Here is a 17,160-nt window from a genome sequence, read left to right as displayed (position 1 = left end):
CAAGATCGGGGACAGTGAGCTTAGCAAATGTAGGTGAGCCTACAGCACATTTCGTTAGATAAAAATGACTTTATCAGCCCAGGGAGGTAGAGAAATGATCAGTTTTAAGGCCATAAAGGGCTGGCACGAACCCTAGCACCATCACAAACAAGCTCTGTGAACCTGGGCAAGTTTCTTCCTGAAGTCTCAGGGGATTTTTAAATCTCTAGGGTGAACAAACCAAATCTATACTACTGTTGCAAAAATGAGAAATAATGTCTAAAGACAGGCCACGAAAATGCCAGGAATGATAAGGCTTGGGGGAAATGAGCATTTTCAAAGCTGTAAAAGTTGAATCACTCTTTTTAAAGAACAACTAGCAACACCCTTTAAAACAACATCCTGCTTCTAGAAGTTTATCTTATGAAAATAATAGAGAAAGTATGCAAAAATGTCAAGGACATCTACTGAAGGACTGCCCCTAGCTAGAAAGAAACTAAAAGTCTACCCATATGAAACAGGGTAAATAAATTATCCTATATAATAAAAGGGTAAAATGCAAATTGACCAAACGGCAGAATGACCAGTTGCTATGATGTGCACTGACCACCAGGGGACAGTCGCTCAACGCAGGAGGTGCCCCCTGGTAGTCAGGGCACTCACACAGCGCTAATGGCTGGCAAGTGCAGTGGCCCGCCTCCACAGCAGCGCTAAGGATGTCCAACTGCGGCTTAGGCTGTCAGTTCGACATCTTCTGAGGGCTCCTGGACTGCGAAAGGGCACAGGCTGGGCTGAGAGGTGCCACACACCCCCCATCCCCCACAGTGCACTGGGCCTCTAGTGTCCATATAATGCAATACTATGCAATGTTAAAAAGGATAAGAGATCTTTATGTATTTGACATGAAAAGATATGCAGAATATATTGAGTAACAAATAGATTACTAAATATTATAATGTTGATCCAGTATACTTAAAAATATGTATTTGTGTGATATATTTATACATCTATATGTGAAAAATAAGAGTCTTAGAGGTTTATAAATCAAACATTAATCAGATTATGTTGATACTTGTAATTAAGAGAAAATTTCACTTTGTCTTTTTGTATTTTAGCAATCATGGATTAACAGAATTTTTAAAAGCACAGAATGATCTCTGTAATATGCCTTTCTCCATTTAAGGCACTTAGTAAGAGCTTCATAAATTGTATCGTCATCATTATCATCATTCAGACGAGATCTATTTAGAAATCCAAATTAATATGAATACAGGGCTTGATCATTTTAAACTTCTATTAGATTAAGGCCAAGAATGCGTTCTTCCTTTATTAGCAAATCAACCATGCCCAGGCCAAAGCAGCTCTCCCAGGATCACCAGGGTGTGGAGAGCTTCACTTACCTCGCCTGTGCAAGTCCAATCAAGAACAAACCTGCCATTAGCGCAGTGGAAAGAACACAGATTGCTTTTAATTCCTATCCAGATCTACCAGATCTCCTATTTCCCTTTAAACAGCTTTCAGAATGCTAATGCTCACCGCACCTCACCAGCGTTTTAAGAAATGCTGTCACTTCAGGAATCAATTCGCTCCTCTGTAGCTTTTCCTGGAGCCCAGAATTTTAGGTATGAAATGACAGGCATGGGCTTCTCCATCTGGCTAATCGGGCAAAATGCTTTTCCGTTTCCAAGTGCACGCAGGCATACAGGCTGCCACGCAAAGATAGCTTCCATCAGGCTACTGCCCTCCTACAATGTTCACGATCTCCACTGCACACAGGACCAGGTCCAAGCTCCTCGGGTAAGACCGGGCCCTCCTTACCTGCCTAGCCATCCCTGCCTGCCTCCGGGAGTCCTGAGCCATCTCCACTGCAGTGTGACTGACTCAGCCTCGCTTCAAGGAGGTCTCAAGACAAGCAAAGGAAATACACTTTTAAAAATAGGTGGGATTGCGTGCTGCTGTCAGAGAGATGAGAGAGGTCATACAGGTTGAAATTACTAGTTTTTTAAATTGTATTTTTTCCTTTCTTTTTAGGAGAGGGGGATGTCATCTATAGAGTACCTAGACTTATTAAATGGACTTGAACACAAGATCTTAGTAACCTTTCTTCTTCCTGCTGCTAGATATTTGGTTTAACGTGACTCATTATCACGGCTAGATTAATGTTTAATGTGGCCTGGTTATTGTTTCATTTCAGGCAGAAATATATAGCCAAGAAGATGAAGCTGGTAGAGTAAGAGGTGTTTAAATTCAACTAAGTGAGTTTGGTAAGTAACTAGAAATGCCGATGAATACATTTTAAGAGTTTAACTGCATTGGGGGAGCTTTAATGAGACTGTATAGATAAAGAAAACAGCCAACTCTAAAAAAGAAAACATTTTGTACTAGAATGATCAAGCATTTACAAGAAAAAATATGAAGAGAAGTCAGTCTTACTTTGAATGTCAGGATGGCTCACCATGGGTCTTTGTCCTTTACTCCTCCCATTCTGAAGCTTCAAATATAAAGAATAAGGTCACAGTTCCCTGTTAGTTTTTTCAGAGTCACATTATGTTACACCTCTTTAAATATTTCTATAGAATTTTTACCCAGAAACAAACAAAAATATCACATTCACTGTTAAATTATCTAAAGAAGAGCAAGAGCTATTAACTCCGTGAATCCCACATCTTGTAGCCAAAGAACAAGGCAACTTTCTTTTCAAGAAGTGAAAATACAATTAACATGTAAATATGCTAAATTAGCATATTAGAATGTTTCAAAAGAGCTCAATAAAGTCAGCTGTCATGGTAATAGTAGACTTGCTATAAAAGCTCCAAGACAGCCCAACTAGGTGTGGCTCAGTGGTTGAGCATTGACCCATGAACAGCAGGTCATGGTTTGATTCCTGGTCAGGGCACATGCTCAATCCCCAGTGGAGGGAAGGGGAAAGGGTGCACAGGAGGCAGCCAATCAATGTTTCTCTCTCATCATTGATGTTTTTATCTCTCTCTCTCTTCCCTTCCTCTCTGAAATCAATAAAAAAAAAAAAAAAGAGTTCCAAGACAGAACAAGCTGTTGAAACATGCAATTGACCTTAAACCTGATCATTTAACACAGAGGCAATGTATGTATGGTTAAGAGTGGGAGTTCTAGCTCAAATAAACCTGGCTATAAATTTTGTTTCTGCCACTTACTAGCTATGTAACCTCAAGCAAGTTATTTAACCTCTATTTATCTGTTTCTTTATCCTCAAAATGAGGACAATAGTGGTACCTACCTTATACATTTTTGTGAAGGTTAAATGTATTCAAAGCACTCAGGACAGTACTTAGCACATAAAGTGCTTAGTCCAGTTACTGTTTTTCTGTAATTGCCTAGCTAAACATAAGCCACATGTGGGCTTGATTCTCGATAACAGCTACCACTGCTGAGGGCTACCGTGGGATTAATCAGAGAATTAAAGATTGAACCGACCCTTTCTTCTCAGATGACAGGTCCTGTGTAAGGTACACATCCCACATACTGTCAACCATCTGATACGCTCAGCTTTCAAATGACAGTTTCTCCACTGAAGCTATCCTAGCCAAAAGAGAGAAGACTGTTCATTACACTGTCTTTAGCTAAGTCTGTGTGTCTAAAGTAAAGAAAAGCATGTAACCAGTGACATGGCCACAGGTTGATGATATTAAGTAGAAGTTCAAGCTCCACATGGATATGCATTCATTTTTACATACTATTAAAGATATATAACATTAAGTCGAAGCTAGATTTAAGAAGCATTATACTGAGCCCTTATACGGTGTGGCTCAGGTGGTTGAGTGTCATCCCGTACACAGAAAGGTCAGCAGTTTGATTTCCAGTCGGGGCACAAGCCCATGGTGCATTTGGAAGGCAACAGATTGATGTTTCTCTCACATCAATGTTTTTCTCTCCCTCTTTCTCTCTCCCTCTCCCTTCCTCTCTCTCTAAAATCAGTGTTAAAAATATATTTATTTTAAAAAGCATATTACAAAGAAATAAATGAAATTAAATAAGCATTATATTGCAGTGTCATACAACTTTTTTATTCTATAATATGTTGGTATCATGTGCCATTTAATGCCACCGTATCTATTTTTATTGATTTGAGAGAGAGAGGAAGGGAAAGGGATAGAGAGATAGAAATCTCGATTAGTTGCCTCCTGCATGTCCCCCATGCAACCAGGGCATGTGCCCTGACCAGGAATCGAACCGGGGACCTCTTGGTTCAGGGGTTGATGCTCAACCACTGAGCAACACCACCTGGGCTGCCACCATAACTTTTAAAGCACTTTTGCAGACATGTATGAGTTAATATCTAGGTATCCGGCTCCTAAATCTTGTGAGAAATTCACTGAATTCATGTGCTACAATGCCTGCTTATTAAATAAATGAATGATCAGGGTCACAGATTAATATAGCAAATTTAAGGAGAAGTTTACACACAGAGCATGTGAGTTCTCAATGGGCTACAAAGATAGTGAATACAATTACTTCCATTAACAAAATAGAAAGACAATAGTAAAAATGGGGCAGACTTTTAACTAAGAATGGTGACATAATTGATATTAGAGAGACAATAGCAGAGAAAGCTCAGAAAATCTGAGTCAGCATCCTAAATCAGTTTTGTCTCATCATTTAATATCACAGAGGTTCAGAAAGACAAAAGCAAGCATAATTGGTTCTTGGAAAACGACAGACATATCTAAGCGATGGCGTATCTAGCACGTAGTTTATTACATACACCTCGGTGTAGAGGAAGGCACAGGACTGGGCCCAGTTCTGGTGAGAGCGGGAGGCGGGCAATCACTCAGCGTTCTTTAGGACTATGTTTTCGTATTTGTTCAGTGAGGGGGCTGGACAGTATAATCCTCATCATCCCTTTCAGCTCTGAAATTCTATTGCTCAGTGGCATCTCTTACAGCTCATGTTCTTCATGAAGCTATTTCTATCATAGGGGTAGTTAATGTTTTCATCACATACTTTTATGAAAGTCTTTATCATTTAACCATGAAATTGCACTCTGATCTACGTCCTCACTACAAATTCCACATATCTTTATATGGGGATGAGGATGAGATTATACTAAGATAGACTTCTCAGAATAAAACATACTTATGTTCACAGATCAATAACATCTCTCACCCTGGCCGGGTTTGCTCAGTGGTTAGAGGGTTGGACTGCGGACTGAAGGGTCCCAGGTTTGATTCTGGTCAGGAGCACATGCCCTGGTTGTGGGCTCTGTCCCCAGTGGGAGGCTTGCAGGAGGCAGCCGATCCATGATTCTCTCACATCATTGATGTTCCTCTCTCTCCCTCTCTGTCCTCTCTGAAATTAATGAAAATATATTTTTTAAAAAAATCTCTCAATAACAGAAATGAAAGGGTTAATCAAGAGACAGGGCTAACTCAGCAGAGGCTAACAAAAGAAAGCTCGTTCTGCAAGCCTAAGCCTTGCACACAACATGCTCCCTTTGAGTGGTTATTTTACAGAAATTCCTGAAGACCATAACTCCTGCGCAGCCCCCAGGAAGGACAAAGGGCAAGGCCGTAAAACTACGACCAACGGACTGGGCAAGGTCCTGATCCGGGCAAGGTCCTGATCCGTGTGTCACCCTAAAGCTATCTGCAAGCGCTCCCTATGCGCATAAAAAGCCTGCTCCCTCCCCATTCGCCACTGATTTCTTTTTCAAACGCAGTCCACCGGCACCCAGGTGCCTTGAGTAAATATCTTTTTGACTACACTGAGCCTTGAGTCAGTTCTGTGAGATCCCGGCCCAACTCCGAACCTTTCAAAAAACACTTTTGCTGACATCATTAAAATAAGCTCAATAAGCTCAATAAAAAGCAAATGCCCAGAGAGGTAAATACAAAAGTATTTATTTGGAATTATTTTTTGTCAAAACAAAAGATTGGAAATAAGTTGTTACATATATATGTTTTATATACATAGGCACATTTCTACCACAATTTTTTCAAGTGTTAAGTAGAGTACATAGTGTAAGAATATATATTTTTTAATTAAATTTCTGAAGCTTTTTCATGCTGGGATTCCACACATTTGCTCCAGACTCACCCTTAAGTTATATGAAGGGTCCTTAATACTCAAGTTTGGGAGAGATGCCTGGAGGCCATTTACATAACTTGATTCTGCTCCTTGAGCTGTAAGCAGAAGAGAGTTAAGGTTTACCAATTATTATTAAATGAATCTTCAATGATAGCTCAGTACAAGGTCAATCATCATCTTTGAAAATACCCTAAACTTTCCAGCCACCTTACTTAATTCAAAATATCAGATCAGATGACTCTTCTTCCACCAGCATCATTAAGAAAGGACTAAAAATGCTACTCTTGTACTTAATCTTTTATCAGTCATTTGGGGTGGAATAGGAGGCAGGGGCGGGGAGGGGCAGTTCTGTAGATCACTGGGTCTCAGCCATGTCCTTTAGGCTGTGACTCTGGGGGCAGTAGACTGCTAACAGGCCCCAAGCTGAGGCTGAGTCTAAAGGACAATGGGGGCGGGGGACATGCCAGAGAAGGCCAGCGTGAACCTGGTCCCCTTTACCAAGGGAGGGGTTTTCAGCAGAACAGATGCCCTTTTTTATGAGAAGATTCTGTGAAACTCAGAACATATGCAGGAAAGCCATGGAAGCCCAGTGACAAGATCCCACCCAGAGTTGGATGGTGATCAGGTCAAACACTGGAGCAAGGCAGCAGGGCATATCCTCAAAAGCCCTGAATGTCCACAGCACCTCCACCAGGTACATAAAATAGGGGTGCCAACTCTTTCTTGGAGGTGGGAATGTTAAGAACTGCTTGGTGGCATGTTGGAGAAGGCCAAGACTCTTGGGTCATGGGCGTGGGGCGATGAAGTCAGCAGATCTGGGATATGAAAGATATAAAGGGATATGATCTCTAATCACAGGCTACCAGGGGGCTGTGAACATTCAGGTGCTTTCCATCCACCCAACAATGGACATTTACCAACCAAACCTACCCCGCACAGGGTACTTTCCTTAGACCACGGAAAGGCCAAAATTCTGCTTACCAGACTGCTTGTATTTCTGGATTTTTGTCTTCAGGTCTATTCTGTGGATGTTCTTCAGACATTTTTCTAATAATTCCAATTGATCTGGAGCAACCAGATTTAGCTTCTCCAATTCCATCACAAGATCCAAGAAGCTCTAAGAGAGACACCAACAAGAAATAAATGTCAGTAGGGCTGACGATTAAGTCCCAAATGCAAAATTCAGGCTGTGGGTTTTTAACAGCAAGAAACGGTGACAAGGGGAGCTCCTTCAGACCTTCAGGGATCCTAAACTAGACTTCTCTGCTTGATAGGCCTTCCAGGGCCAGGTGCAAACTACTCTCCTGAAGTTTACTCAGCAAAGAGGCAGTGGGAAGTCTTTTGGTGGCCAGCCTGTGTCTAGGTTGGGAATGGACACATGGCCATTTTGTGTCATCAAGGAATATGGTGAGAGAGCGGGCCTAAAAATACAGTAAAATCCTCCCGAGCTGCTTCTCTTTCAAACACTCAGGCTGGTGTTATTGTAAAAAAAACACTGAGGGTCCTAGCCGGCTTGGCTCAGTGGATAGAGCATCAGCCTGCGGACTGAAGGGTCCCAGGTTCGATTCCGGCCGAGGGCACATGCCTGGGTTGCGGGCTCGTTCCCCAGTAGTGGGCGTGCAGGAGGCAGCTAATCAATGATTCTCTCTCATCATTGATGTTTCTATCTCTCTCTCTCCTTCTCCCTTCCTCTCTGAAATCAATAAAGAAATACATATGTTAAAAAAATTAAAAAAACACTAAGGGCTTTCCTGAAAAAGGAAGAGAGAAGGTAGTTTGGGGAATCTTTTTACTAGGAAAACCCCAATGATACCGTTTTGAAGTTCCTCACATTTTTAATCAATGCTGGCCATTCCAACTCACTCTGATTCAGAGGATATGAGGAGGCAAAATTTCAAGGTCAGGGCATTTTATTACTCAGGCATTGCCTTTGGTTTCACCTCCCTTCTGCTTAACATTTGTTTGCTGATGTGCTATTTTTATTCTAAAATAGAATAACCATGCCCTAGCCAGTTTTGCTCAGTGGATAGAGCATCGGCCTGGGGACTGAAGGGTCCCAGGTTCGATTCCAGCCAAGGACACATGCCCAGGTTGTGGGCTCGATCCCCAGTATGGGGCATGCAGGAGGCAGCCAATCAATGATTCTCTCACCCTCTCCCTTCTCCCTTCTTCTCTGAAATAAAAAAAATTTATATTAAAAAAAACAACAACCCCATACTGTTCTCACTTTCTGCCTTCCCTCACCCCCAGCTTGGGCCTCCCTGCTCAAACGCCTGCTTCCCTCTCTTCACACCATAGAGAGTGTCCTCCAACTTCTGATGGGCTCTTGGGAATATTAACCAAGAAAAAGAAAACGCACCTTATCCTTGGCTGTCTTGCCTCGGCCCATATAATCCTTCATGAGAAAAATTAATGAGGACATATCAGATTTATCCAAATGTTCACCAATCTCAGCCATCAGCACCCTGTGAAACAGACAAGTTTCTTTAGTAAATTCAGATTACCAGTCCCAGTGAGACCACCAAGAACCTATGCCTCCTCTATGCCAACAATTGGTTAAAAGACTAGTTCTTGTCCCCATTTGAATGTGCCCCCCATAAGACAGAAAGCCTAGATCACCCCAGAAGGAGATCTTGAGGGAACTCCAAAAGATAACGCATCTTTTCCCCAGTTTTCAGTAGGAGATGGTACTTCTCTTTCCAAATAACTACTCTGAAAACAACTCAGAGAATAAAAACTTCCCTAAAGAATCCCCTAGCTCCCCCAGAAGTTATGAAGAAATAAGTAAAGAACCTGAATGACTAAGATGAAGACACAAATAGAATTGAAAATGATCTTCTCTGTTGAACAACCTCCCTGATGCTGATGCTGATGCTGATCCATGGGCCATACTTTGAGTCACAAGATTCTAAAGCAAACACCTGGCTCACTCTGAAACTCAAAGGGTAAAGATCATGGAGAGCCTGGGGATTGTGACCGCAGAGGTCCTGCTCTAGAAAGCCCCTCCTAACTCAGTCAGTCACCTCTGCTCCAGTAAGAGCTACCATCATGCTTTATTGGGCTTAAGGGCTGTTTTCCCAATTAGACTCACAGAATCTTGAGTATGGAAGAGTCTTCACTTACTTTGCTCTAGCACTTTCCAAATACGAGGCTGGCATATATCAACCCACAAAAACAAAAGCTACTTAACAAATAAATAAATGGCCCTAGCCCAGTTTGGCTCAGTGGATAGGGCATCAGCTTGAAGACTGAAGGGTTCCAGGTTCCATTCCAGTCAAGGGCACATGCCCTGGTTGGGGGCTCGATCCCCAGAAGGAGGCATGCAGGAGGCAGCTGATCAATGATTCTCTCTCATCATTGATGTTTCTATCTCTCTCTACCTCTCCTTTGCTCTCTGATATTAATTTTAAAAAATACATTTAAAAAAATGAATACATAAATCTAGCACTCCCCTCCCATTGCCTGGTCTTTCTGCCAAAATGCCCTGAGAAACTGCCTCCCCACTCACCAACCATAAGAAATAGTAAATGTTGAGTGCCCCCTAACTTATTCACAAAAACCCAGTCGGTGCCTCCCAAAAAGTTTTAAGGTTACTGATATTATATGATGGTTATGATGCTTGGAGAAGTGGAAAATGACCAAGAATAACAACAGCAACAATTACATTCGCAGAGTGCTTTACAGTTTTAAAAGGTACTTCACATGCTAGATTATCACAATTGAGCCTCACAAACAACTTGTGAAATTAGGTATTCTATTATTCTTAGCTTTACCACTAGGATAAAGAAGGCCCAACCAATGTTAGTGGCTGGATCAGCTAACCAGGCCTGCACCTGACAGTTTTGAGGCTTGAATCAGGACTTCAGACCTCAAGTCTCAGACACTTCCCAAGGCCCACACTGCTTTCAACTCTCTTTAATATATTTTTTAATAATACACATCATCTCCAACTATACATTATTGGTATAATAAAGGCTGGTGGCCCAGCTGGTGTGATTCAGTGGATTGAACATTGGCCCATGCACCAAGAGGTCACTGGTTCAATTCCCAATCAGGGCACATGCCCGGGTTTCGGGCTCAATATCCAGTAGGGGGTGTGCAAGAGGCAGCTGATTGATGTTTCTATCTCCCTCTCCCTTTCTCTCTCTCTCAAATCAATAAAAACATATGTTAAAAAAAATAACTCAAGGCTGGTGGTCTGGAGAAAAAGGAACTGCTAATTTAAGCAGTTCCCAACAAGTTTTAAGGTTACTGATATTATATGATGGTTGGAGAAATGGCTTCTGTGCACCCCAGAACCTCTAAGAGCACTTTGTGTGAACAAAAGGAGCAACTTAAAGGCTGTATGAACTAAACGGGACTCCAGCGGATGTTCCTCTCTGAAAGGGGATGAGATGTGGTCTTTCTTAGCTTGACATGTCTGGACATGGTAATTTCCATACTGAGGCTGGAATTTTCATACAGAAGCATCTGGAAGTAAGAACTTCCCAGAAACTCACAAGAAGGAAGTCCAACCCACTAGTTTCCTCAGGAACAATTAGACTTGTTTCTATGTGTTTGGCTCTTTGTTTATCAGTTTATGTTGTTCATTATATTCCACAAATGAGTGAGATCATGTGGTACTTATCTGACTTGTTATTTCCTTTCTCAATATGGAAAATTGCCAGTTCTGACATCATAGAAAATAATCTAACAGAGACCACTGCAGATCTCACAGAGGCTGCAAGAATCACCAGGTCTTGGCCCAGGTGAAGCTCAGTGGGTTAGAGTGTTGCCCCGATACTCCTATACTATGCGGGCCGGTCAGGACACTTACAAGAATCAACCAATGAACGCATAAGTAAGTGAGACAAAAAATCTCTCTCTCTCTCTCTCTCTCTCAAATCAATAAATTTTAAAAAAAATTTACTAGGTCTTAGTCGTGCCCATTTCTCTTACTCTATCCATAGGGCAAATACATATCATCTATCACTTCCGCTGTCATTATGATCTACTACTACCCAACTATTAAAGAAAACACCATCTAGAAATTCAAAGAGCTTAAAGCAGTGGTTCTCAACCTTCCTAATGCCGCGACCCTTTAATACAGCTCCTCATGTTGTGGAGACCCCCAATTTCATTATTACAAATTGAACATAATTAAAGCATAGTGATTAATCACAAAAACAATATGTAATTATATATGTGTTTTCGGATGGTCTTAGGTAACCCCTGTGAAAGGGTCGTTCGACCCCCAAAGGGGTCGCGACCCACAGGTTGAGAACCGCTGTGCCTTAAAGGAATGAAGTAACATTATACAGCCGTTGGATCAGTGAGCAGAGGAAGTAATGAAGCTGCTTTTCTCACTGTCCTTGTTTCTCTCGTTCAGAAGTCTCCACCACCTGCTTCCCGCCCAGCCTCAGGCTTACCTGTAGTCTGAAACAAGATGTGGGTGTCCGAGCAGGTGGGCCTCCACTGCCCTTTTGTCCATCTTCAAGATCCGCTTGAGCAGGTCAAACCGCCTCACTCTGTAGAGCAGCTCAGCCAGGCCCATGTGAGACAGCTTTCCTCTTTCATTTAAACTGTCCAAAAGGTCCCTGACGTTAAATGCAGACACATCTGCAACAACATCTCGGCACAGAAACAGAAGCATCTCCCTCTCATCTTCATCAAGCGCCTCGTCAATCTGATGAATGACCTCAGCAAACATCCTGCAGAGTGCCTTGCAGGGGCAAGACGCCAGTCCAGTCAACAGAAGGCCATGAGGCTACTGACTTCATTTCTGATGGGCTTCTTCATTTCTTTCAGAATCCTTTCCAATGGAGGTGTTCTGTGGTTAAAAGGGAATTTTTTAAAAAATCTTCTTATCAAAGGAACTTATGCTTAAAATTCAAAATAGGGGCTTTTCCTTTCTTGCTGGTCTCCAGGAGATTAATTTCATATTGTGAAGTCTACAAAGAGCGGCCCTCAATAGACAAACGGATCCAAAACCAAGACAAAGAAAATAACTTACATTTTAAGGCAAATAAAATCAGAGACAAAATTCCCCCCCAAAACACCCACACGCTTACCAAAAATTATTAGAATGTATGATGTGGTAAGGAATGTATGAAATCATACAAGAAGTTGATTAAACTTGGAAAGAAAATAGGTTGTGACTAAATGGCAAATTTTACTAGAGGAGGAAAAACCCAGTGACTAAGCATCTGAGAGGACAGACGAAACGCATCACGGGAGTTAACTTCCTCTTTCCGTGGCCTAGCCCAGGCAAGCTGACACAAAGGGGCCGGCCCTCTGTGGGGGATCAAAAATAATGGGAGAAAGAGGCATCTATTCCTACTTCTCCTACTTTAAAATCCCTCATTCTACCTGTAAGTAACAAACCTTCACTGCCATCCTCCCAACGTCCCAGGCTTTTTTCACGGCTTCACCATGAATGCTTGTAGGACCCGCCACCACAGCTGAACCTTGCCCAATTCTGATCCCCTCTTTCTGGCCCCCCTCCCCCCTGGAAGTTCCAGGGCAGCAATTGTCACTAGAGTTCCTGATGGTACCAGTGGAAGGAAGGAAGTGGAACAGATGTGGGGAAAGATCCCAGTCCTGGGATGGGATCTGGGTGGGAGTGGTGGGGAGGCCATGCCATGGGTACATTCTGAACTTCTTTCAGTGGAGCACAACCTATTTTCTTTCCAAGTTTAAGCTGCAAATGGCAGTCACCATCTATTCTAAAGTTTCATGGCTATGTTTTACGCTTAAAAATGTTAGTGTTCTGGGAGAGTAGTACCTAGTCTGTTTCTATCAGAGAACCTTGGGGGTTAAAAGCTAACCACAGCAAATAAATAACTGGAAACACAACCCAACTGCAAGGTGTTGTTGCTACATATTTGCATACAAGTATATTTATATACTTATGTAGCTAAACTTAGTGAAAAGAACACTGAATCTATTTTATTTATTTATAAATAATTTTTATTTATATATAATCTCAGTCCACAAAAGATTTGAGGCATCTTAAATAAAATTTCATAAGCAGGAAAATTTTATATACGTAAACAAAGGAAAAAATTAGGTTACAAAGTCGAAATGGGTTGGAGTGGTAAATACAATGCAAACATGCAGGCCAGAAAGGCCTAAACAGATTTTAGTAGGCTGTGAATTTGTCCCTGAGCTCCCTGGCAGTCAAAGCAAAAAGGGGTATTTGGGACATTAAATATATAGTTCTTGCTGTCAAAGAAAAGAAAAACAAAACAGATTCTTAGAGGAAGCACAATTTTCCTAAAATTCCAGAACTATCCATCAATGAAAATATTAAAGAGTCTGAAAGTAATAAAATTACATTTATTTTATTTCTTAAAATTTTTAAATATTTTATTTTAAAATAGACTATTCATTCATTCATACTTTTCACACTGGCCTCCCACTACCAGTGTAAATGGGTGAGCTCTTAATAAAAATAGATATTTTATCTAATGTATACTTGTTAATAAGTATTGATGTGTCTACACCAATCCCATTCCCATTCATCCAAAATTCACTTACATATGGCCTCTTGTGAATAATTAGAGTAATGCAATTTACAAAATTATTGCTCAATGAAAGTAAAAAGTAACTGGTACTCAAACTATTTTTTTCATCTGAAAGCTGAATATTAATTTTATGTGTTTCAGAAAGCCTAAATCTATACTCTACTCATAGGCATGTTAATAGCCACTAGTTTCCATTAAATGAGGTCAAGTTCTTTCTTTATTCACTAAAAGTCACAATTTTGTTAGTAGTTTTTATAAATTAACCTATAAAATATTTATATACAGCCCAGGTGGTGGGCTCAGCAGTTGAGCAATGACCAGGAACTAAGAGGTTGCTGGTTCAATTCCCAGTCAGGGAAGGTACCAGGTTGTGAGCTCGATCCCCAGTAGGGGCTGTGCAGGAGGCAGCAAATCAATAATTCTCTCTCATCATTGATATTTCTATCTCTCTCTCCCTCTCCCTTCCCCTCTGAGATCAAAGATATATATATATATTTTTTTTTTAAAGTTATAGTCCTTTAATAAAGTACCACATGGCCCTGAAAATAAACTACTACTTCATGAATCTTACAAAGAAAAAGCAAAACAAAAGAAATATTTTTGCCTAGGCAAAAAGCAAATTGCTAAAGCATACATTAAAACCCTAAATGCTTAAAAAATAGTACCATACAGGGTGGAGTAAAGTAGTTTTACAATTGTTCATATGGAAAATAATACAATAATTAATAAAACAAGAATAAACTCATGTTTCGAGTACTCACAACTGTAAACCTACTTTTGCCCCACTGTATATTGTTTAGGGAGTAAGGTATGTAGTGAAAATATTAAAACATACATAGCAATAATAAATACTGAATTTTTTTCCATGACAGGATGAATGGAATGTGACTAGATAAAAATACAAAGGCTGAACTTATAATATTTTGAAATGACTGAACGTGTAATATTTTGCTTCATAAGCCGGACATTAGGTATACAGATACTAAAATAAATATACCTCGTACCACATTCTCTGAACACAGTACAATAAAATTAGAAAACAGTAGCAAGCCAAAAGGAAACCTTATAGATCTTTAAAAAGAAAAATTAGCTTCGGTCTCTTCTATACACGTATTTCACAGCATCCAGAATGCTTTTAGAGCTTCCCTGGTGCACGTATAGACAAGCTTTAGAACAAGGAATCCTAGAGGCATCCCAAAGTTATCCTCAAAAAGAACTGGTCAGATTGTACTTAACATGACTCAAAAGATGTGGCCAGGGGCAAGGAGGGGTGGCAGCAGGGGGAATGAGGTCTGCAGAGTTCTGTGAAGCCCAGTGCCCATGGCTTGCAGCCCCACCCTGCCTGCGCTGCCAGCTCCGCACGCCACTCACCTCCTCCGAAGTCACTTGCTTCGCCTCACTTGGATGAGGGACAGAGGGGCTATGTGAGTCCAATTATTTTTTTCCCCTGCTTTTAAATGCCCAGTCTTCCTGATGTCATCATCATTAGATTAGTTTCATTTCACTCTACTACAGTAAGCTTTTTCTAGCCAGACGTAACTGGCATCGATAGGTATATAGAATTCTTTTAAAAATTCCCCTTTTCTACTCCCCTGCCCTCTTCTGTCAAATTGTAACTTGATGATGATGCCTCCCCCTTTTTCCACCCCCATACCCTGGTACAAACTGTTCCGATCTTCACAGTGAGACACAAAACCCAAGACCAGTTGCAGTTTCATTTCTCGAGTGGGATTTGTGCAAGGGTTCAATGATCATTTAAAAAAACTCAGCTGTTAATTTCCAAAGTGAATCCCCACAACTTTGGCCAATAGAACGTGTGCCAGGTTTTAGAAACAGAAATGAGGTATTTTCCATGGAGATACATTCAATATGGGTGTTTATAAAACTGCAGCAAGGGCTAGGGGAAGGGGCTCTTGGCTGGGCTCCTGAGGAAGATTCCTGGGACTCCCACGAAGACCGTATCTCAGTGGGGAATCAGGAGGCCGCCACAGGGAGAACTGAGCTCAAGAACACCCACGGTGACCCAGCTACCAGGAGGCAACCCACCGCCACCACACCTGCCTCCACCAACGCCACACCTGGTGACTGGACACCTAAACGCTGCTACCCACATCCCCAAGTCATCACCACCATGCTTGCCAGCAGAGAAACGGAGAAAAGCAACCAGCTATTGGCCTCTACCTCACTGCTGTTTGTAAATCTTGCCTGAATGCACCTAATTGGCAGAACTAAAGTCACATCCTACTTGTAAAGAAGCCGGGGAGATGCAGACTGTAGTTGTCCGCCCTCTGGACAGAGGCGAGAATGAGTCCTGAGGACCAACTGACATTAGCCACCACGGAAGGATAGTCCATGAGGGCATTCCTGTCTTCTTTCTGCTTAAATCCTCTGTGTGGACCTCAGTGCCTGACTCATAGTAGGCACTCAGTTAATACTTGTTGAATGAATGAAGGTATGATCACAAATTACTACCAAGTAATAGCCTCGCTTCCCTTTCTCCCCAGACTGGACTGAGAGCATAAGCTACAAACTCTCACCAGCTAGCACCCTCAATTCTCTTGCCATGTTGCCTCCTGGCCACCAGCTCTGCAACACCTTGAGTGACCAGCTGGTCCTGATTTGCCAGGACTTCCCAGTTTTAGCACCAAAAGTTCTGTGTCCCAGGAAATTCCTCTGTCCTGGGAAAAGCAGAATGGTTCATCACCCCAGCATCCCATCCTCAATGGTGAGCCTCCTCCACACATACGTCCAGAATAGCAAGTCTGGCGGAAGGGGGTGGGGGTGGGGGAATCACACCACACCCTTAGGTTTTCAACCTCAGCAGCTCCTTACTGCTGCTCTGAAACCATTTTTACAGGACCTTGGTCAGCTACTTTCCCATAACCTCACAATGGCGCCACCCACGCTGCTCCCTTCCATCCCATCACCACCCAGGGGTGCAGGTTATCAGATGACTGACATTTACCAGGGTTGAACTCCAGTAACCTTCCACATTCCCACTGTGGGGCTGGCACCTGTTGTCTGTCAGCTTGCCCAGGGCCAACCACTCCCCTTGTGCCCTCCTGTCTCCATGAGCTCTTTGGTCAACCTTTCCCTAGGCCCAGGGACTCCTTCCCTCAGCTTGTAAACATGTTAAGGTCTCTTCCATCTTAAAAAAAACCCCAACAACAAGAAAAAGCCTTAAGCCTCAGATCCCCTAGATCAGGGGTGGGCAACCCCTGGAACGCGTGCCAAACATGGCACGCCAGTAACTTTTGCTGGCAAGCGGAACCCTCTCTTATAATCTTCCATTTACAATTTTTGTCAACATTTGAATGACTTAAATGTTAAATTACAAGGAACTGGCAAGACACTTGATGTTATGTTTGGTTACATAAAGGCTTTTGAAAAGAAACTGGAAGTCTTTAAGAGGGATGTGGATGGTGAGAGATTTAGATATTTCCCAAACCTCAAGAGGCACATCAAAGACCTCCCAAAAGATGACAGAACAGACTGTCAAAGCCTTCAAAAGCTGTTTTTAAACATCATCGAGTCAACTATTGAGCAGTTCTTCTCAAGATTTGCGAAATTTAGAGAACTGGAAGAGACAGCAAAATTCATGAGGTTTTCAGAC

The 17,160-nt window shown here is 41.9% G+C and overlaps 1 protein-coding gene across 1 annotated transcript in view; it reads right to left on the bottom strand.

Annotated features, from left to right (window-relative positions):
* The window catches only part of CFLAR (CASP8 and FADD like apoptosis regulator), a 42,706-nt gene that overhangs the window by 19,449 nt on the left and 6,097 nt on the right, over positions 1-17,160 (bottom strand). Inside the window, exons 2-6 of the mRNA XM_081096152.1 lie at positions 11,451-11,851; positions 8,402-8,507; positions 7,024-7,159; positions 6,052-6,137; positions 2,413-2,470 (exon numbers count right to left, since the gene is read on the bottom strand). Of these exons, the coding sequence (XP_080952278.1) occupies positions 2,413-2,470; positions 6,052-6,137; positions 7,024-7,159; positions 8,402-8,507; positions 11,451-11,731 (667 nt within the window). The 5' untranslated portion in view covers positions 11,732-11,851. The remainder of the gene's footprint in view (positions 1-2,412; positions 2,471-6,051; positions 6,138-7,023; positions 7,160-8,401; positions 8,508-11,450; positions 11,852-17,160) is intronic.

The sequence above is a fragment of the Myotis nattereri genome, assembly GCF_964212035.1.
Source record: "Myotis nattereri genome assembly, chromosome: 7".
Taxonomy (NCBI): domain Eukaryota; kingdom Metazoa; phylum Chordata; class Mammalia; order Chiroptera; family Vespertilionidae; genus Myotis; species Myotis nattereri.
The sequence above is the reverse complement of the archived record's forward strand: the minus strand, read 5'-3'. Positions and strand labels throughout refer to the sequence as shown.